This window comes from Oncorhynchus tshawytscha, linkage group LG07 (genome assembly GCF_018296145.1).
Source record: "Oncorhynchus tshawytscha isolate Ot180627B linkage group LG07, Otsh_v2.0, whole genome shotgun sequence".
Classification (NCBI taxonomy): domain Eukaryota; kingdom Metazoa; phylum Chordata; class Actinopteri; order Salmoniformes; family Salmonidae; genus Oncorhynchus; species Oncorhynchus tshawytscha.
In genome coordinates, this window is record NC_056435.1 from 46,239,831 (window position 1) to 46,261,955 (window position 22,125).

The 22,125-nt window shown below is 41.7% G+C and overlaps 1 protein-coding gene across 1 annotated transcript; it reads right to left on the reverse strand.

Moving 5' to 3' along the window:
- Window positions 1-1,758: 1,758 nt before the first annotated feature.
- On the reverse strand, window positions 1,759-21,394 carry LOC112254647 (isotocin receptor-like). The gene is made up of 3 exons (XM_024427372.1): window positions 21,310-21,394; window positions 19,602-20,774; window positions 1,759-3,276 (listed from the first exon to the last, which is right to left on the reverse strand). Exons 2-3 carry the CDS (start codon window positions 20,521-20,523, stop codon window positions 3,023-3,025), a joined length of 1,176 nt encoding a protein of 391 aa, XP_024283140.1. The 5' UTR covers window positions 20,524-20,774; window positions 21,310-21,394; the 3' UTR covers window positions 1,759-3,022.
- Window positions 21,395-22,125: the final 731 nt, after the last annotated feature.

Sequence of the window (22,125 nt, forward strand, 5' to 3'; positions counted from 1 at the left end):
TTTAAATGTAAGATACAGAAGTTCAACATACTTTATGAGCTGGGTCATTCCTACAATGTGGTGCCTTTTCTGGCCCCAGGAAATATCACTTCTTATTTAGTGTAAAATGTGGATTCCAAAAGGCTTTAAGCAGAAGGTCGGTGTCCTTTACCTTAAAAACACAAATATATGGATCTTGAAAGGGAATTCTATGCATTTTTAACACTTTTTTTCAGTGGATATAGGCGTTTTTGACATGTCTCTGGGTGTTATCAAATCAAATCAAAGTTTATTTGTCATGCGCGCTGAATGCAACAGGTACCTGCTTACTTACAGGCTCTAACCAATAGTTTAAAAATGTGCTAGGTGAACATTAGGTAAGTAAAGAAATAAAACAACAGTAAAAAGACAGGCTATATACAGTAGCGAGGCTATAAAAGCAGCGAGGCTACATAAAGACATCGGTTAGTCAGGCTGATTGAGGTAGTATGTACATGTAGATATGGTTAAAGTGATTATGGATATATGATGAACAGAGAGTAGCAGTAGAGTAAAAGAGGGGTTGGCGGGTGGTGGGGGGGCGGGGCGGGACACAATGCAGATAGCCCAGTTAGTCAATGTGAGGGAGCAGTGGTTGGTCGGCCCAATTGAGGTAGTATGTACATGAATATATAGTTAAAGTGACTATGCATAAATGATAAACAGAGAGTAGCAGCAGCGTAAAAAGAGGGGTTGAGGGGGCACACAATGCAAATAGTCCGGGTAGCCATTTGATTACCTGTTCAGGATTCTTATGGCTTGGGGATTAAAAACTGTTGAGAAGCCTTTTTGTCCTAGACTTGGCACTCCGGTACCGCTTGCCATGCAGTAGTAGAGAGAACAGTCTATGACTGGGGTGGCTGGGGTCTTTGACAATTTTTAGGGCCTTCCTCTGACACCGCCTGGTGTAGAGGTCCTGGATGGCAGGCAGCTTAGCCCCAGTGATGTACTGGGCCGTACGCACTACCCTCTGTAGTGCCTTGCGGTCAGAGTCAGAGCAATTGCCGTACCAGGCAGTGATGCAAGCAGTCAGGATGCTCTCGATTTTGCAGCTGTAGAAACTTTTGAAGATCTCAGGACCCATGCCAAATGTTTTGAGTTTCCTGAGGGGGAATAGGCTTTGTCGTGCCCTCTTCACGACTGTCTTGTTGTGTTGGACAATTCTATTCATCAACTTCCACAAGAAATATAAGCATTAAAATAATAATACGTTTATTTTATAGTCCTAGTTAAATTCTCTATCATCAATAATGTTTTTTTCATGATTATTGTATTTATTATTATTTTATTTAAGATTTGCTGTGTGCCCCTGATATCACTTTGAACCGTATTAGTTTGTTATAGTTCACCAATAAAGAAAATAGCCCCTTTGTAAAATTAAACCACATTCAGAAATTGTCATAATTTCTTTGGTGGTAAAACAATGTTTTTGTTTTAAAATTGTATTGAACCTTTATTTAACTAGGCAAGTCAGTTAAGAACAAATTCTTACAAATTCTTAAATTCTTAAATTCTTACAATGACGGCCTACCGGGGAACCGTGGGTTAACTGCCTTGTTCAGGGGCAATTAATTAATGCCCCCCCCCAAAAGTACATGAGCTTGACTAGTATGATTTACTAAAAGTCAAACATGTCCTTTTTATCATAAAAAATATATATTTTTTAAATAAGTTAAGTTATGAGGTCCAAAAGGCTCAACTCCATTTGATGCACACAAAAATCATTTCAGACTCACTTGATAGAACACAAACAATTTATTTCAAATAAATAAGAGATACATACACTATGTACTTTAAATGCAAATAAGGAAATGATGTTTTCTATTAAATGTTCAGTAGGTTTAAGGAATGAAAACCAAGACGTTTACAGTAAAAGAAGAAGCCAACTTTGTAAAATAAAATAATACTGCCATTTGTGATGTGCACAAGGAACAGAGTTTCAAGTAGATTCATAATTAAGGCAGGTCACCCTCTTTATGCAATAGGTTCTACAATACATTGAATAATCCAGATAGTTCAAAGCAGGATTCATGGAATTGCTCTCCCAATTCTGAGTGTTCTGAGTGTCTGTAATCCATTTTCTCAATCCTATTTTGCAATGAAGAAGACGTCAGCCTACCACTCAAAAAGTACATACAGAGTAATTACGTAGGAGCATTTTTGCCAAAGTACACCACAATCTTCATAGAAATACATTTGGATGTTTATGTTCATCCTAGAAGAAAATGGTAGCTAGTTTATTGAGTTGCCTTCTGTAAAATTAAGTAAGTAAACATTTACAGCATGACAGATATGGCAGTTGTCATTTCACAAACTGTGTAATAATTGAAACGTACTGTGTGTGTGACCTAAAGGATGGTGTGATACAACAGACATGAGCAACATAGCACAGGAGACATCCTAAATGTCAATATGTGCAAAGCAATGCAAGAGGAGAGTAGCTTTACCTTCAGGCTGACAAAATGAATAAGAAATGTCACTGTCTTGGTCAGTATTCACAATCCAAACCACCATTACAGATCTGATTGACACAAAGTCTGTGGCATGGGAGGCCTATGTTAATGGACTTTAAGTCCATGGTGAGGAGAACACAGCTCCCTCCTCTCCTTGGTTGGGAGTGACAGACAGTCAGTGCTTAATTTTTCATTTACCATCTCCTGTCCTCCTCCACGGACCAAATATGTAAATCCATCAGTCTGAAAACACAATCAATGGATGACTCACTCTGAACTGCGACAGGACATTTGCCTGTAAGTGGAGACGTTCAACATGTCCCCAAATAAATCTCCATCTGTACAACAATCAATTTAAGTTCAATTTACTCTTGACAAACCATGTCTGAGACTAAATATAAAAATCAGTGCAATAGTTTTAGGTGAGCCTCCCCCGGAGCGGGACAACAGTAGGGGAAGGAGAAATGTGGGTTTGGGGCGGTGGTGGAGGGTGTGTGTGAGGGGTTTACAGTTCTGACTGGGGGGGTACCATTGTGGGAAGTGAGGGCGTCTCATGTGGTAGATGTCTGTGTGACGCTCCTCTGGCTACTGGTGCTCTTGATAACGTAGGTGGAGGAGTTGCTTTTGCGGCTGGAGTCGTTGTCACGCTCGCAGTGGCACTGGGATGACTTGAGGTAGCGGGCCGAGCAGCACACAAAGTTCTGCCTCAGGTCTGAGAACAGGTGGCCCGCAAAGCACATGTAGATCCACGGGTTACAGCAACTGTTCAGACTGGCCAGCAGCATGGAGATGATGAAGGGCATGGCTGGGGAAACAAGACACACACACACACACTTAGATTTTTATTGATTGCAAGTTGCCAATACATTAGGACGTCCTGCAACATTAGGACGTCCTACAGCATTAGGACATCCTGCAGCATTAGGATATCCTGCAGCATTAGGGTGTCCTGCAGCATTAGGGTGTCCTGCAGCATTAGGACGTCCTGCAGCATTAGGACATCCTGCAGCATTAGGATATCCTGCAGCATTAGGGTGTCCTGCAGCATTAGGACGTCCTGCAGCATTAGGACGTCCTGCAGCATTAGGACGTCCTACAGCATTAGGGTGTCCTGCAGCATTAGGGTGTCCTGCAGCATTAGGATATCCTGCAGCATTAAGGTGTCCTGCAGCATTAGGATGTCCTGCAGCATTAGGACGTCCTGCTGCATTAGGACGTCCTGCTGCATTAGGACGTCCTGCTGCATTAGGACGTCCTGCAGCATTGGAATGTCCTGCAGCATTAGGACGTCCTGCAGCATTGGAATGTCCTGCAGCATTAGGACGTCCTGCAGCATTAGGACGTCCTGCAGCATTGTAAAGTAGGTACTCTGTAATTCCATTGCTTTGTAGCTTACTTTGAGCCACAAAATGACACAACTTAAATCTCAAAGGAACACAATGATGATAGATGAATGAATAACTCAATACATTTCCTCTCATATTCATAACCTTGCTCTTGGATAGATGTGAGGTAGGGAAGGATATGAATGAATGAATACATCTTGGCATTGGATCAATTATCTTTTCACTGAGGCATGACAGGTGGTTGAGTCCCAGAGACACCACAAGGGGCACTAAGCAGCAGTCAAACAGACAAACACATTCTAACACTTACACACAGCTTTTTTGATCTAACTCTGTTAGGCAAAGCCAGAGCTTCCGTGTTTGGAAGTATTTACCAGTAATAATAATGGTCCAAATGTAAATGAATGTTCTGTATATGCTACAGTACATTCAATATATACTGTATGCCATGTTAAATAGCATTCAGTATATTGGGCTCCTGAGGGGCGCATTGGTCTAAGACATTGCATCTCAGTGCTAGAGGTGTCACTAAAGACACCCTGGTTCAAATCCAGGCTGTATCACAACTGGCTGTGATTGACAGACCCATAGGGCGGTGCACAATTGGCCCAGCATCATCCAGGTTTGGCCGGTGTAGGCAGTCATTGTAAATAAGAATTTGTTCTTCACTGACTTGCCTAGTTAAAAAAATGTCTTGCCAGATCATGTCTATAAAAATGTTTTATGGCTTTGTAAAAGGTGGATCACGGGTGAGAATGGGGCCAAGGAAGGAATTATGATGATAAATAACCTTTGGTAGATTAGCTCATGGTGCCGTTTACCAGGAGACGATCAATCACACTAAACTGGCAAATTAGAATCTTTCCCTTGATTCGTAAATCTGTTGTCGGGTGCTGTATTGACTGGTGGCCACATTTAAGCTCTTTAGCACATTCATAAAGGCTGACACAACATCAAACTATTTTATTTCCTCTTCTAAGAAAGACAATTATTTACAATCATCTGAGTTTAATATCAAGACTGCACTTCAGATGATTCACTGCCAGAGAAGCTAAGCAGTAGAATTCCAAAACAAGACTCTGTTTTGGCTCTCAGCCAACCACTGACCTGGCTATCAGATGCACTACACTATTAATTCCTTAAATGGAAGCTAGTACAATAACTCTCTATTTAGTATCTGATCACATGATTGTTTGAGTCGACACAACTGAAAAGGACTTCCGTGTTTTAATAAAAAGGCACATCTAACTTTATATTTAATAACACTTTACTAAGGCCTCCACAGTGCTAGCTGTGCCCCTAGAGATTCTGAGTTTGAGTCCAGGCTCTGTCGCAGCTGTCTGTGACCGGAAGACCTATGGGGCGGTGCACAATTGGCCCGGCGTTGTCCGGGTTAGGAGAGGGTTTGGCCGGCAGAGATGTCTTTGTCCCATCGTGTATGCACAGTGGTGCAGCTGGCTTCCTCTCCCGGTTGTACAGGGGCATTGTATACATGAAATTGAAGAAGTGCGGAAACAATTGAGTTGGGTTGAAAAGTTTCAAATGAGGATGCACGGCTCTGACGACCTTTGCCTCTCCCTGTTTATTAGTCTGTACAGGAGTTGCAATTGGATACCATGATCGGCAGGAATTTAGCTATGTGACAGAAACAATAATGTCTCAAAAGGAATTGCTGGGAGGAACAGAGAATGGTGGCAATATCAGCTATCTTGATCTACACAGACAAGCTAAATGATTTTTAACAACTCTGTTCCCTGCATATCTGCAGTCTCTCTTACTATAGAATTTCTACCACAGAATGCTGATTGATGGAGTCACTGCCAGTCAGCATCACACAGCAGAGCAGAGGGTGAGGCAACTTGGGGAGTATGAAGGCTGTACACTCAGGCATGGATGAGCATGGACACAACTCATAGATGGGATGCTGCAGATCAGCATCTGATAATCAATATTGAGACAACATAGGCAGCAAACTTTGTCTTGGTCCAAAAATGTTCTGGTTTAGCCAGTTTTCTTCATTATGTTGCCATTCAAAACAAATGACAATATCGTGTTAAACCCACAGGAGCAAGCTCAAAATACCCACATGAAAAAAGACTATAGTACTGTAGTATTACTATATGTATATATTATACAGTGAGTGTACAAAACATTAAGAACACCTTCCTAATATTGAGTTGTACCCCCAGGAGGTCACATACATAGCTTTCACCTGCATTTCACGGTAAGGTCTGTTGTTTTCGGCGCATGTGACAAATAACACTTGATTTCATTTGACTTGATTCACCTGGTTAGTCTATGTTTTGTACACTGTGTGTGTGTGTATGTGAATGTGTGTGTGTGTGATTATGTATTTACATGTGTGCACTCTAGAGTGTGTTTGTTTATATGAGTATGAGAAGGTAATCAAGTCCTAAATTCCTTAAATTTCAGCTATGGTACTGTTGTGTAGAAAGAGGGAAGAAGTACAGGTCCACATGAAGCTTCAATCAATGATATTGCTGTGGGTTGCTATGTTTGGGAATCATGTTTCTGCTGAGTTCACCCCTTTTCAGGGAAAGCAGGAAACAGAGAACTTGAACTTTTGTGTTTGCAGTTTGATTTTATTGCGAGAGTGGTGGAAAATTATCTTATTTGAGCCCATCTCTGGGGAGCCAATGTATAAAGTTTTTCGAGGAGGAAAAACACCACTGACAACCATTCTGTACTAACGGATGTTTTCAATTTATAGTTTAGCTTCTCTGTGGCAAGAAAAGGAAGCTACGGGTTATCTTAGCTCTATCAAGGGGTATGTCAAATAATCTGCTCTGTAATAAAGTGTCATGACTTAAATCCTACATTATAGTTTCATCAGAATAGTATTACAAGTGTGTCTTGATAGGTTGTTATCTGAATGTGAATAGGTGTAATGCTGACATCATTATCTGCCATGCTGGAGGTAATAGGCAGTGTGATGTGGTCCTTATCAAGCATTAGCAAAGTACTGCATGTGTTACTAATGGCCTCCTCAGTAATAGCCATTAGTCTGTACGGCTGTCTGGGCTCACTCTGCTGGCTGTGGTGCTGCTAGCTAATGGATACCTTATCTCTCCATAGCCACATGCAGCCAGGTTCTCTTCCATAATGGCTGCTTTCAAATAGTTTATAAGCTACTTTCTTTCCATTTTAAACCCAATATATTATGGATTTTCCAATTGTATTTTATGGAAACATATAGTGAAAATAAACTATTTGCACCATGTTGCATCCCATGCCCAATATGCCAATATAACTGCATTGGCCTTACTGCTGTTAGCTCATAGAAACTCAACAAATAAAAGATTCACTACATAGAACAACAGATAGTCTAACATGCGCTCTGGGAGTCGGGAAGCAAGTTCAGGGAAACACGAACAACGCACAGACATGAAACTGAAACAACAACCCCTGGGGAAGGAACCAAAGGGAGTGACATAAATAGGGCAGGTAATCTAGGAGGTGATGGCTTCCAGGTGAATGTCATTAGGCACTGATGCGTGTGACGATGGTGGCAGGTGTGCGCAATAATCAGCAGCCTGGTAACCTAGAGGCCGGAGAGGGAGCACACGTGACAGTACCCCCTACCTGGCACGGGGCTCCAGCCGCAGGACGCCAACCAAAGGGACGATCCCGGGGAACAGGAGCGGAACAGTTGCCTCCGCTGAGGAGCAGAAACCTGACAAACCGGCTGAGGCGTGAGATCCTAATGACCCAGCTGAAAACTCCCTGGTTGCATCGGCTGAGGCACGGGAACCTTTTCACCCAGCTGAGGCATGGGAGCCTATCGATCCCACTAAGGTATGGAAACCTGTCGATCCAGCTGATGCAGGGGAACCCGTCGAACCCGCCGAGGCATGGGAACCCGTCAAGCCAGCTGAAGCATGAGAGTCCGACGAACCGCCTGAGGCCTCCCTGGTAACTCGGGTACTGACACCCGAACCCGACATCACCTCCAACACAAAAACAAAACACCACCCCCTGATGCTTCCCTTTGGTGAGGCGTTATTCTGTAACGTTGCGCTGGGAGTTGGGAAGCAAGTCCAGGGAGTGAATTATTTAATCAATAAACATAAGCACACGTGACATAGTCCAAAAATAAAACAAAGGGAAGTTGGTTTTAAAGTGTCTGTTCTATATAAGAAAGATCAGGTAATTATTATTTATTATTTTTCCCATACAAAATATTTGGGGGCACTAAACCACTTCCATATATACTGTACTTCCTTCAGATGAGTCTTGTAAGGCTGGTGCAAAAAACGTCTCATCTTTCCATCGAGTGGTCATATTCATCTGTAGGCCAAACCGTTCTGACGCTACAGACGTTTCCGTGACAAGAACGATTTTCGGGATGTCTCATGGTTTGACAAACACAGCTGTAGCTTGGCAACCTTCCAACGCATACGGTTGAAGGCTGCCATTGGCGGATGCGGTGGATTGAGACGCAGGCCATGCAAAAACGGTTATCTCTAGCTTAAACAGGTGGATTGAGACGCAGGCCATGCAAAAACTGTTATCTCTAGCTTAAACAGGTGGATTGAGACGCAGCCCATGCAAAAACTGTTATCTCTAGCTTAAACAGGTGGATTGAGACGCAGCTCATGCAAAACTGTTATCTCTAGCTTAAACAGGTGGATTGAGACGCAGCCCATGCAAAAATTGTTATCTCTAGCTTAAACAGGTGGATTGAGACGCAGGCCATGCAAAAACTGTTATCTCTAGCTTAAACAGGTGGATTGAGACGCAGCCCATGCTAAAACTGTTATCTCTAGCTTAAACAGGTGGATTGAGACGCAGCCCATGCTAAAACTGTTATCTCTAGCTTAAACAGGTGGATTGAGACGCAGCCCATGCTAAAACTGTTATCTCTAGCTTAAACAGGTGGATGGAGACGCAGCCCATGCAAAAACTGTTATCTCTAGCTTAAACAGGTGGATTGAGACGCAGCCCATGCTAAAACTGTTATCTCTAGCTTAAACAGGTGGATTGAGACGCAGCTCATGCAAAAACTGTTATCTCTATCTTAAACAGGTGGATTGAGACGCAGCCCATGCAAAAACTGTTATCTCTAGCTTAAACAGGTGGATTGAGATGCAGCCCATGCAAAAACTGTTATCTCTAGCTTAAACAGGTGGATTGAGATGCAGCCCATGCAAAAACTGTTATCTCTAGCTTAAACAGGTTGATTGAGACGCAGCCCATGCTAAAACTGTTATCTCTAGCTTAAACAGGTGGATTGAGACGCAGCCCATGCAAAAACTGTTATCTCTAGCTTAAACAGGTGGATTGAGACGCAGCCCATGCAAAAACTGTTATCTCTAGCTTAAACTGGTGGATTGAGACACAGCCCATGCTAAAACTGTTATCTCTAGCTTAAACAGGTGGATTGAGACGCAGCCCATGCAAAAACTGTTATCTCTAGCTTAAACAGGTGGATTGAGACGCAGCCCATGCAAAAACTGTTATCTCTAGCTTAAACTGGTGGATTGAGACACAGCCCATGCTAAAACTGTTATCTCTAGCTTAAACAGGTGGATTGAGACGCAGCCCATGCTAAAACTGTTATCTCTAGCTTAAACAGGTGGATTGAGACGCAGCCCATGCAAAAACTGTTATCTCTAGCTTAAACAGGTGGATTGAGATGCAGCCCATGCAAAAACTGTTATCTCTAGCTTAAACAGGTGGATTTGGATTTTTTATTTTATTATGCTAATTATATTTCCATGGGGGAGCGGACATCTACTCTACTTTAAAAAAAAGATAACTTTGGCTGAGAATTGTTATTTCTATAGTTTTCCATACACTTGTAATGCAAGATTGTTTGGGGATTCTAATAACTGTTTACCACCTCCTTTTATTTCCTGGTGTTTGTCTTGAAATGTTGGGAAATAATTTGTGATGCTGCTGCTGTGGGAATCAGAAGGGAACAGAACAGAAGAGAGCAGTTGTGTTGAATATTATTATTTGACCCTGCTGGTCATCTATGAACATTTGAACATCTTGGCCATGTTCTGTTATAATCTCCACCGGCATAGCCAGAAGAGGACTGGCCACCCCACATAGCCTGGTTCCCCTCTAGGTTTCTTCCTAGGTTCTGGCCTTTCTAGGGAGTTTTTCCTAGCCACCATGCTTTTACACCTGCATTGCTTGCTGTTTGGGGTTTTAGGCTGGGTTTCTGTACAGCACTTTGAGATATCAGCTGATGTAAGAAGGGCTTTATAAATACATTTGAATTTGATTTGAATACATAGTGCTGTGCTGTACCTCTGATGTATTTCCAATGGATTGATGGTCTCACTTTGATTTACCATGCTCCTTAGCTGTTTACAGCAATACAGCTTAAATTATATATTATACCTCTTCAAAGGATAGAACATAAACAACATGGCAACCCCAAACAGTAGGCCATCTACTGTATTTAGTTCAGCGCAGATTGTCCAATCTCCCTCCCCTGCATACCAGAATCTGATTGTGAATAGGCCTGGCTAATGGGATACAGTATGTAAAGTGTGATTGATAAAGTGTGCCAATAATTACATATAAAGGGTTGGAGGATTCTAAAATAAAACCAAAAGCCACCTCATGGGTCTGCCAGAGGCAGCCAGCACAGGTATTGAACCCTCCATCTGTAGCAACACATTTTGAACTGCAATGCAGTATCTTAGACAGCTGCGCCACTCGAGAGGCCCCATCCACAATGTATCAAAATACAGAGAGATGTTGGCTTATATTCAGTCAACACACATATTTCAAGAATATCATGGAATATAATTGAAATTTTTTGTTTCTCCATGCTCAATGCGAAATGATACTGAAATAGTCATCCAGAGCGGGTAGGCTATATATAACGATATTTGAGATTATTTTGTTTTTTTTTAAAACGACAGTGAGTGATTGTAATCTGAATAGGCCAAAATAATATTTATTTAAAATAATATAAATATAGCCCTGCTAATAGCCATAATGGCGATGTACAACGTGACCATGTGTGTTTGAAAGAGTATTTTCCAGTAAGCAACAATTTGTTAACCTTCATTAGACAACATTGTTCTGATATTTCTCTAATTTAGTGATATTTATTCACATAGTAATTCGTTATGGATCCATAACTAAATAAACATTGGCATTTTGAAAGAGTATTTTCATCATTATTTTATTAACGAAAGCATAAATATGATGATTGAAGAAATACAGTACTGTACAGTATATGGTTTTACATTTGTATAATAAAGCATTAAAGGATTTTGAAGATATAAGCCACCTGCATTTATTTATTAGGCTGTAGCAGAACAGCATAATGGTCCAGACGGCCCTTGCTGTGCCTAGTGAGGAGTTGGTCAAGTTCTGTTGTCAGAAGAGGAATAGAAATGTCAGGGTGAACCGACGACCTGATGAACCCACCAGGTATGTTGACTCTGCCTGTCGGAGGTGAAGTTCCAGAGCTCACAAGTGTGCCTGGCATGGATCCTCGCCCTCTTCAACGCGTCATCCTCCGCCTGACTCTATGCCGATGCCGCCTGGCTCTGGACCAATGCATCAGCTGTCGCCCTTATCTCTGCCCTCAGATAATGTTTCTCTTTCTGCTGGTCTGTCTTCAATGACTCGATCTCGGTCTTCAAAGTTTGAATCGGATCCATGTGCACCTTCATCAGATGAGCAGAATGGTACCGCCCTGAGCCCCCATCGAATACAGTGGCCTATGATAGAAACGGTTGATCAATTAAGAATTAAAAGTGACTCCAACATACAAATGCTGCGTGTACATTTTAAGAATCTAGCAAAATGAGCCGTTTTCTTGGCAACCATGTGTTTTTTCGGGACGGTCCGTTGTCCAGCCGTTTGCTACCCAGTGGGGCGGGGTGGGGGTCCATCACCCCTCCCTTCCTCCTCCCCATTTCCCCATGGGGTAGGTCCGTCTTCTGTGCACGGCTCTGTGGCCCATCCCGTGCCCCCTGCCCTCGTGCCTTGAACCTTGCCCGTCCGTACATAATTCTAAATTAATAATACTAATCACTTTGTTTAAAAAATAACAATATTTTGGAGATTATTTTGTTTTCAAATAACGTAAAATTAGTGAACTTGGGGTGAGACATTGTTACTAATTCATAGCCAGTTTGTTATTTAGAATGATTTCTTTCTGTTTTTAGAGGGAGAGAAACCAAAAACCTACAGTCAGCCTTGATCTCCCTGTCAAGGACAGCACCGGGATTGAACCAGCATCAGTAGCAACATAGCTTCCACTCCAATGCAGTGTCTTAGACCTTTGCGCCACTAAGGAACATTACTGTACAGCATGACTGGTCAGGAGTAGGCTACAGTACTACAGAGACACAGAAACACCTTGGGACCCAAAGCATAATCAGTGCTCTAACACCCCCTTGCGCTGGTCTGGAGCAATGAAGTAGTGACGCAGGGTACTGTACTAAACCACAAATGAAGTCCCACAGCGTAAATTGCAAAACCTTTAGTGGAGCAACCACATTATTGGCTAATGGGGAGGCTATTTTTTAGAGGTGTAGGGTGGAAGCACGGATCTTTACAGGAAGCAGACAGACAGGAATTCCCTGTTACGCGGAGACCGTTACTACCCTACACCCCTAAAAAAGAGCCTCCAAATTAGCCAATACAGTCGCATACACATAATTTGTACTACACAAAGTGACTATGACAAACAAGCCGACTATCTGGATGAGCGTTTCAGACAACGGGGTTACCCAGAGGAATGGCTGCATGACGCAAGGGAACGTTATAAAAATAAGACCCAGGATGATAGCCTCACGCCCAAACCGCTGATCCACAACTGGAAAAGATGTTTAAAGAACCATGCACACAACATAATTCAATGGGTGGTGAGGTATGATCTTCCACCTGTGCCACGTAGTACCTTTCTTAACAATGTGGCCAGTGGTGGTTCTAGCTTCTATGGCTCCCAGGGTGAACTACCCTTCAGCCCCCCACCAACAACAAAGCACCAGTGTGCAGTAACTGTCATTTGTATTCAGACATTTGGAACAACACAAATAATTAATCATAACATTTAAAACTATATAAATATAAAAATATATACAAAAATAAGACTCGTAAATATCAAAAAGAAGTAACAAAGACAAATTGAAACAAATTCCCCACCCATTCCCCAACACTGTCAACCAAGACTCAAGACTAAACCAATTCACCTTGGTGGTGTACAGACTGGTTTTATATTATTCTTAACAATTTCGCACAACCCAGAAAAAATGCAACAATATGTCTGTGAACAATATTATGAATGAATTGTGGTTTATTTGGTAGCATTTCATAGTGTGACTGATTTTGCTAATTGCATTAGTACTGTACAAAGTTAGAGGTGCACTATTTCATAGATTCCGCGCTCCCCCTACCTCAGGCTTCCAGTGGGGAGACGTAAGGCTAACCTTGGTGTAATGTGTATGCCTTCCGGACAGCTATTATAGGCCAATTTGGTTGGAAAGGAATGTAAACAAAAATGGCATGCAAAACTCGAACTGCCAGCGGCGACCTGTCATTCAGGGCAGAGCCCCACCGGTTTCGAGCTCCACATTTTTAGCAAAAATAAATAAAGTACAATTTGGGCTTGCCTGTTTTACATGTTTTACAAACTTCTACAGATGCACAATCGAGAGCATCCTGGCGGGCTGTATCACCGCCTGGTACGGCAACTGCTCCACCCTCAACCGTAAGGCTCTCCAGAGGGTAGTGAGGTCTGCACAACGCATCACCGGGGGCAAACTACCTGCCTTCCAGGACACCTACACCACCCGATGTTACAGGAAGGCCATAAAGATCATCAAGGACATCAACCACCCGAGCCACTGCCTGTTCACCCCGCTATCATCCAGAAGGCGAGGTCAGTACAGGTGCATCAAAGCTGGGACCGAGAGACTGAAAAACAGCTTCTATCTCAAGGCCATCAGACTGTTAAACAGCCACCACTAACATTGAGTGGGTGCTGCCAACACACTGACAATGACACTGACTCAACTCCAGCCACTTTAATAATGGGAATTGATGGGAAATGATGTAAATATATCACTAGCCACTTTAAACAATGCTACCTTATATAATGTTACTTACCCTACATTATTCATCTCATATGCATACGTATACACTGTACTCTATATCATCGACTGCATCCTTATGTAATACATGTATCACTAGCCACTTTAACTATGCCACTTTGTTTAGATACTCATCTCATATGTATATACTGTACTCGATATCATCTACTGTATCTTGCCTATGCTGCTCTGTACCATCACTCATTCATATATCCTTATGTACATATTCTTTATCCCCTTACACTGTGTATAAGACAGTAGTTTTGGAATTGTTAGTTAGATTACTTGTTGGTTATTACTGCATTGTCGGAACTAGAAGCACAAGCATTTCGCTACACTCGCATTAACATCTGCTAACCATGTGTATGTGACAAATAAAATTTGATTTGATTTGATTTGATTTAGGCATTAATATGTGTCACATATCAGTTTGAAAACAATGTAAAAAAAATATACAGTGCCTTGCGAAAGTATTCGGCCCCCTTGAACTTTGCGACCTTTTGCCACATTTCAGGCTTCAAACATAAAGATATAAAACTGTATTTTTTTGTGAAGAATCAACAACAAGTGGGACACAATCATGAAGTGGAACGACATTTATTGGATATTTCAAACTTTTTTAACAAACCAAAAACTGAAAAATTGGGCGTGCAAAATTATTCAGCCCCCTTAAGTTAATACTTTGTAGCGACACCTTTTGCTGCGATTACAGCTGTAAGTCGCTTGGGGTATGTCTCTATCAGTTTTGCACATCGAGAGACTGAAATTTTTTCCCATTCCTCCTTGCAAAACAGCTCGAGCTCAGTGAGGTTGGATGGAGAGCATTTGTGAACAGCAGTTTTCAGTTCTTTCCACAGATTCTCGATTGGATTCAGGTCTGGACTTTGACTTGGCCATTCTAACACCTGGATATGTTTATTTTTGAACCATTCCATTGTAGATTTTGCTTTATGTTGTGGATCATTGTCTTGTTGGAAGACAAATCTCCGTCCCAGTCTCAGGTCTTTTGCAGACTCCATCAGGTTTTCTTCCAGAATGGTCCTGTATTTGGCTCCATCCATCTTCCCATCAATTTTAACCATCTTCGCTGTCCCTGCTGAAGAAAAGCAGGCCCAAACCATGATGCTGCCACCACCATGTTTGACAGTGGGGATGGTGTGTTCAGGGTGATGTGAGCTGTGTTGCTTTTACGCCAAACATAACGTTTTGCATTGTTGCCAAAAAGTTCAATTTTGGTTTCATCTGACCAGAGCACCTTCTTCCACATGTTTGGTGTGTCTCCCAGGTGGTTGTGGCAAACTTTAAATGACACTTTTTATGGATATCTTTAAGAAATGGCTTTCTTCTTGCCACTCTTCCATTAAGGCCAGATTTGTGCAATATACGACTGATTGTTGGACAGAGTCTGCCACCTCAGCTGTAGATCTCTGCAGTTCATCCAGAGTGATCATGGGCCTCTTGGCTGCATCTCTGATCAGTCTTCTCCTTGTATGAGCTGAAAGTTTAGAGGGACGGCCAGGTCTTGGTAGATTTGCAGTGGTCTGATACTTCTTCCATTTCAATATTATCGCTTGCACAGTGCTCCTTGGGATGTTTAAAGCTTTGGAAATCTTTTTGTATCCAAATCCGGCTTTAAACTTCTTCACAACAGTATCTCGGACCTGCCTGGTGTGTTCCTTGTTCTTCATGATGCTCTCTGCGCTTTTAACGGACCTCTGAGACTATCACAGTGCAGGTGCATTTATACGGAGACTTGATTACACACAGGTGGATTGTATTTATCATCATTAGTCATTTAGGTCAACATTGGATCATTCAGAGATCCTCACTGAACTTCTGGAGAGAGTTTGCTGCACTGAATGTAAAGGGGCTGAATAATTTTGCACGCCCAATTTTTCAGTTTTTGATTTGTTAAAAAAGTTTGAAATATCCAATAAATGTCGTTCCACTTCATGATTGTGTCCCACTTGTTGTTGATTCTTCACAAAAAAATACAGTTTTATATCTTTATGTTTGAAGCCTGAAATGTGGCAAAAGGTCGCAAAGTTCAAGGGGGCCGAATACTTTCGCAAGGCACTGTATATTGTTGAATTAATAAAGCTGCATACAAACGTGGTCTCTTTTCTGTTTTCTTGAGTAAGGCAGCTCCAAAATGTAGGTGATTCAGCCTAGCTCAGTGCTTTCTGTGGTGGTGGGGCAAGCCAGCAGAAAATACGGAGCGTTGTGCTGTGATTGGCTCTGTCACGCCTGCTCACGCTCTTCGCCCCCTTGTCACGCATATCAGTGATTTATTAGACTTACCTGGACTCAATCACATGTTTATTACCTCCCCTATATTTGTCAGTTCCCTGCTCTGTTCCCCTCTACTGCATTAATTGTCTTACGTCTGTATTACCAGGTTCTGACGCTGTTCCTGTCCTGTTCCATGTCTGTTCCTAATTAAATGTTGACTCCCCATACCTGCTTCTCTACTCTAGTGTCAGTCCTCACAGGCTCAGTGTTCTGTCACTCATGGGGACACTATGTCACCTCAAAAATTCAAGCCCCCTTGGGTGCTGCCATAGAATTACATTAGAAGTACCCAACCAAGAAGGCCTAAGGTCATTGGCCACAGATAAAATTACATCAAATCATGTTTTAACTACATTAGCTTTGATTGGACTGATCATGTCAACATCATACTTTAAAAATCTTAGCTCGCATTCATCATCCTCAATCAAGTCGACAATCTACTGGCAAATCATTTTTAATCCTTGTCATATGAAGATAAATAATTAATAGAAATTATAGATCAAATGTATCGGTGCTCATTGGCCATTGGACATAAACATTAACACACAACAAGTAGGAAATCGCAACTTCAACAATGCGTGGTTTGGAAGGAATCAGTGGCTAACTGCAAGCATTGCAAAGCAATCACTAGCCTGCTGTTCAGTGGAGTGGCCCCAAGTCTAAGATTAAGGGTCTCTTTTCCTAGTTTAAAATTATAAACATTCAACATTGGCCATGCTGTCAATGAAGCATGATTTGTGCAGCACTCAAAACAACTGTTAACTCAGAACTGCAAAATCTGACTTTAGTGAGTTCAAGATAACTGAGAACTCTGGGAAAAACGAGCCACGACTGGAAAAATATGTTTTAAACTTTTTTTTAAACTCAGAATTGTAAATTGGGAACTCAGGCCTCTTTCTAGAGCTATGACCTGACGTCATCATGATTCAAACTTTTTTTCTGCGAGTTCCCAGTTCTCCTGAAAGCACCATAAATCCAGAGAATGCCAGGCTTTGATGACAAAGTTTGATGACAAAATTTGCCCACAAAAGGACCACCGCACCACCTTCCTGTTCAAGTGAGCACAGCACAACAAGGTGAGTCCAAAAATGTATTGTATGCTGCTGCATAAATTATGTAATATGCCAGGGAGATATGTATACTGTAGCTAAGAAAGTAATACTCGGTCTATGTTATGTAGTAAGCTGTTAGTAGCCCATGTGACTCACTCTAATAATTTGGTTTATTTTCACCTCTTAAAATGTTGCTTACTGTTCTGACTTGGTGGTGCACATGTAGCCTATAACCTGTTTTTGAGAAATGTAATCATGAAATCAAATCAAATTTTATTGGTCACATAAACATGGTTAGCAGATGTTAATGTGTGTGTAGCGAAATGCTTGTGCTTCTAGTTCCGACCATGCAGTAATATCTAACAAGTAATCTAACAATTTCACAACAACTACCTTTTACACACAAGTGTAAAGGGATTAATAAGAATATGTTCATTTCAATATATGGATGAGCGATGGCCAAACGGCATAGGCAAGATGAGAATATTGTAAGAGCTTTCATTGTTTGCTTATATGCCCCATTTATTTATCTTATGGTTCTGACTTGGTGTACAGGGAGAACACTGTAAGAGCGGCCCATGTTCTGAATTCTTTATCTGTTCATTTCAAAAGTGTTGAACAAATAGTTATATTGACTATGTCTGTCCAAGCTCTCTCATTAATTAATCAAAATTATGGATTTCCTCTTATTCGCTTTTCGTCCCCTTATACCATAGTTTGTACATCTCAATTGTCCGTAGAAACCACATTTGTTTAAGCAAGTCAGCCATATCAGCTATGTTTTTTTAAAAGACAGTAAATGAGGCTGAATGAACTGTTTTGCTGCCAGACAAGGCTCAGCTGATAGCCAGGTGTAGCAGTGGTAAGATGTTGGACCTGCTGTTAGGACTCTGCTGTTGGGACAGCTTTATATAGGCCCTAACCGTTTGTGTGCACCGTTATCACCGTTATAGTGCAATTGATGTATTGTTTAGTGTTGTGTTGTGCACTGGCTTTGCTGGCATGCATCCCACTTTCTTTCTTTTTTGCACCACCAAGATTGATATGCTAAAATCGCCACTGCCAACAGCAATAGCATATTTGACGAAAACCAATGAATTAATGAATAACATTGGATGTGGCCATAAAGCGGGTCATTAAGAAATTAATTACAGTGGACTGTCTGCTGCTCCATCCAAGAGCTCTAGTGTGTCGTGCCGTGCCGCTGCCCTGTGTGCTGGACTGAGGAGATGACATGCGTGGCCCCACTCATGCGCACCGATGTGCCTCCCAGGTAACAATAGCTCGCGGTACATGTACACTCAGACTAATGATTAACTGCAGGCAGGCTCGGGAGGTTGGGCCTCAGAGAAGCACGCAAACCACGCAGGTTACACTCATGAAAGACTGCTTCCAGTGATTTATTTTGGTAGCATGTAAATTATCGTGCGTAGGATAATTTGCTTCGCTTTAGTGGAGGGGTGTTATAGCCTAATAAGATCACTGTTGTCAATGTTGTTGTTGTTCGTTACAGAGAGTGAATCAAATGTACGAGTGGTGGTGTTTTTTTGTCTTCATATAACAAACTGTACCAATTCTGGACAACCATTGTCAAATTCAAAACTTTTCAAAAATGAAGGATATGTTGATAGGACTATATGAAATTAATATAACGAATAATGTTTTTTTTGCAAATGTAACATTATCCCATACATATTCGGATCGTTGCACCCGCGTCTCCACAAGTCACAATACATTTCGATAGGTGGGCAGAGCTTCATTTGCAACATGGCATTTTGGTTGGCTGGAGGAATATAATGAGATGCTGCGAAATTATCTAAGTTTACATTGTCATTTTATCCACGGCGGCTACTCCATATGGTGCGTCTAATCTTACAATTGCATACATACTCTGATGTTCCTCAGGTTGGCCAACATTTCCTGGGTAAAAGTGCAGTGTCCAATATTGTGCGAATTTCATTTGACTGTCAATGGCAAAGGTTGTATAGTGTATCTTTGTATATTTGTATTATCATCGAGGCTATTTGCTATTCGTAATAATTAAAGTATTTACGTACACCATTACTGGAGCTGTGGGCTGCTCCGGTGCGCAGAATGCCGAAGTCTGATAAATAATACCACACCGCATGCAACATTACGCACGGCGTATGATAAACCCCAAGGCACAATACGTTCTGAGCGTTTTAAATTAACCATGGACATTCATTGTGGTTTAACTTTAAAATGTACATGTTAATAATTGCTTCAGTCTAGAATTGCGAAGTCCATCGTTAAAGTAGCTCCTATTACGCACATAATCTCACCACACTGCATTTTAATGGTTCTTTTCGAGGTGGAGTTTAAATTTACCTTCCCGGGGCGCCGCTGGATCCCAAGCCGTCCACATCTGCACGGTGAAGAAAGGTGTCCAGCAAACAATATACGCCAGGACTATGACAAATGTCATTTTAACGGTGGTTATCTTCGCTTTGGAGATGAGCTTTACACTGCTCACCCGGGCGAGCGCATGGCCTTTCGAAGTCTTCGGGGTGAGGCTTATACACTGCTCCCTCTTGGTTTTCATTCTAAAGTTTTGCCATATTTTAAAGCTTATTAGCCCATAGCAAAGGCTCAGTATGGCCACTGGTATGATGTAGATGGTAAGGCTAATCCAAGTTATATACGCTTTGGCACCCCAGGGCTCAACGAAGTCACCCCAGCAGTCATACACTCCGGCTCCAACGTCCTTCAGAGAAAATATGTACATCTGTGGGCTGCTGAACAATAGGCTTAGGACCCACGATATAATCACATAGAAGCGGTCCTTTCTCTTGTGCAGAGACCGAAGCGGCTGACAAATCGCCAAACACCTGTCTACGGACATCAAAACAAGCACATAGGTAGAGGCGAACATTCCGACGATTTGAAGGTATTTCACCAACCTGCACAGGATATCGGGTCCATAGAAACGGAAAGTAATGTCCCAGATAAGTTGTGGCAGGACCTGAAATATAGCCACCACCAGATCCGCGATGCTGAGGTGTTTCATGAAGTAATACATTCGGGACTGGGTGTGCTTGGTGGTGTGGATGGCCACCAGAACGCACAGGTTCCCAGCCAGGGCAAGGAACAGGACCAGGGCGAGCACGGTCACCTCCACTTTAGCCACCTCGTCGTTCCGTTTCAGGGGGTTAGTCTGGTTTCCCCCGGTGGTCCCGTTGCCAAGGGTTGAGTTCCTCCAGGATTTGTTGAATGACCAAAAGTCCTGCTCATTTAATATGGTATTTTCCATTGTGTTGATCGTATCCTCTGCCAGTCCTCGTGCGACGCCCAAAATGCAATTGCAGCAATGTTCAGCCACCGTTAAACAGTGGAGGGTTGTTTTAAAGTACCGCGTATTCTTTGGCTCTTCGTTTTAACAGGTGGCAAGGCAAAGCGTCCTAGTGTGGAGCTGTGTTGTTACCTTTTACGCACGTGGGAAAATGTAATCGCAATTTTGCGCTGAAGCCTTATTTCTTATTCATATCCGAATAGGATCAGACACTGAAGGAGAGGAAATAGAGGAAACACATAAACACCTTGTTTTCATTCAAAACAATTAAATTATATAATACCAAATTGAAGGGGCAATCTGAGATTGGTGCATCCATTTTTGTCATTTAAAATGAATGCGATTTGGCTACCCGTGGCTCCTAAGAATACACCTTATACATGCCCCATGAGCTTAGTTCAACTGTCGAACCCCATCAGAACCCAAAATATATGCTCATTTAATTGTAAACAAACATTTGACAGTAAAAAAAATATGGTTAAAACTATAATTTTGATAGCATGGAAGGTCTTTGTATTCATAGCTCTGTCTGCTTTGTTATTGTTTGAAATGTAGATAGCCCCTTTTAAACGAAAAAGGAATAGAACCAAATAATATGATTTAAGAAATTATTGATAGAGGCTCACCAATGTGAAACACATTGTCTATCCATATTCTTCAGACATCCAAATTATAATTTAACATAGCCTACAAGTAATAAATAGCCTATTATGATGGGTTTTCCTAATGTAAATGTAGACTACTTACATGTGAATCTGCTTTACCCTCTGTCTTGTAAATAGAATACTGGAACGTCACAGTGTTTTTCTTTTCATAAACCAGTGAGCCTCCCTCACTAGTAGCGATCGGAATGGCCAGCATCATGATATTTATACCACTGGTATCCCTGGCCAAGATGACACACGAGAAATGGATTTACACATTATTTCCACTAGGTGTCCATGTGCGCCACTCTTATAGATGATGGCCTAGTACTGAACAATTCACTCCATCTGAAATGAAAACATCTGAAATGAAAACTGTCCTATTTCCGAAAACGAAGTGGTCATCATCATCATCATTTACCCTAGTCAACTAAAATCATATAATGACAAACATAACGAACAATCATAATTAAATGACTAATTAAATAACTTCACACTAGAGATGAAATATATGGACACTAGCTATACAGTCGACAGCAGTCGATTTGGCTACAATACAGCCAATCTGTAAATAGCACACCCCACTACCTCATCCCCATATTATTACTTACCCTCTTGCTCTTTTGCACCCCAGTATCTCTACTTGCAAGTCATCATCATCTGCACATCTATCACTTCATTATTAATGCTACATTGTAATTATTTGAGCCTCTATGGCCTATTTATTGCCTACCTCCCTACCCTTCTATATTTGCATACACTGTACATAGATTTTTCTATTTTTATTTTATTTTGTGTTATTGACTGTATGTCTGTTTATGTGTAACTCTGTGTTGTTGTTTTTTTCACACTACTTTTGCTATATCTTGGCCAGGTCACAGTTGTAAATGAGAATTTGTTCTCAACTGGCCTACCTGGT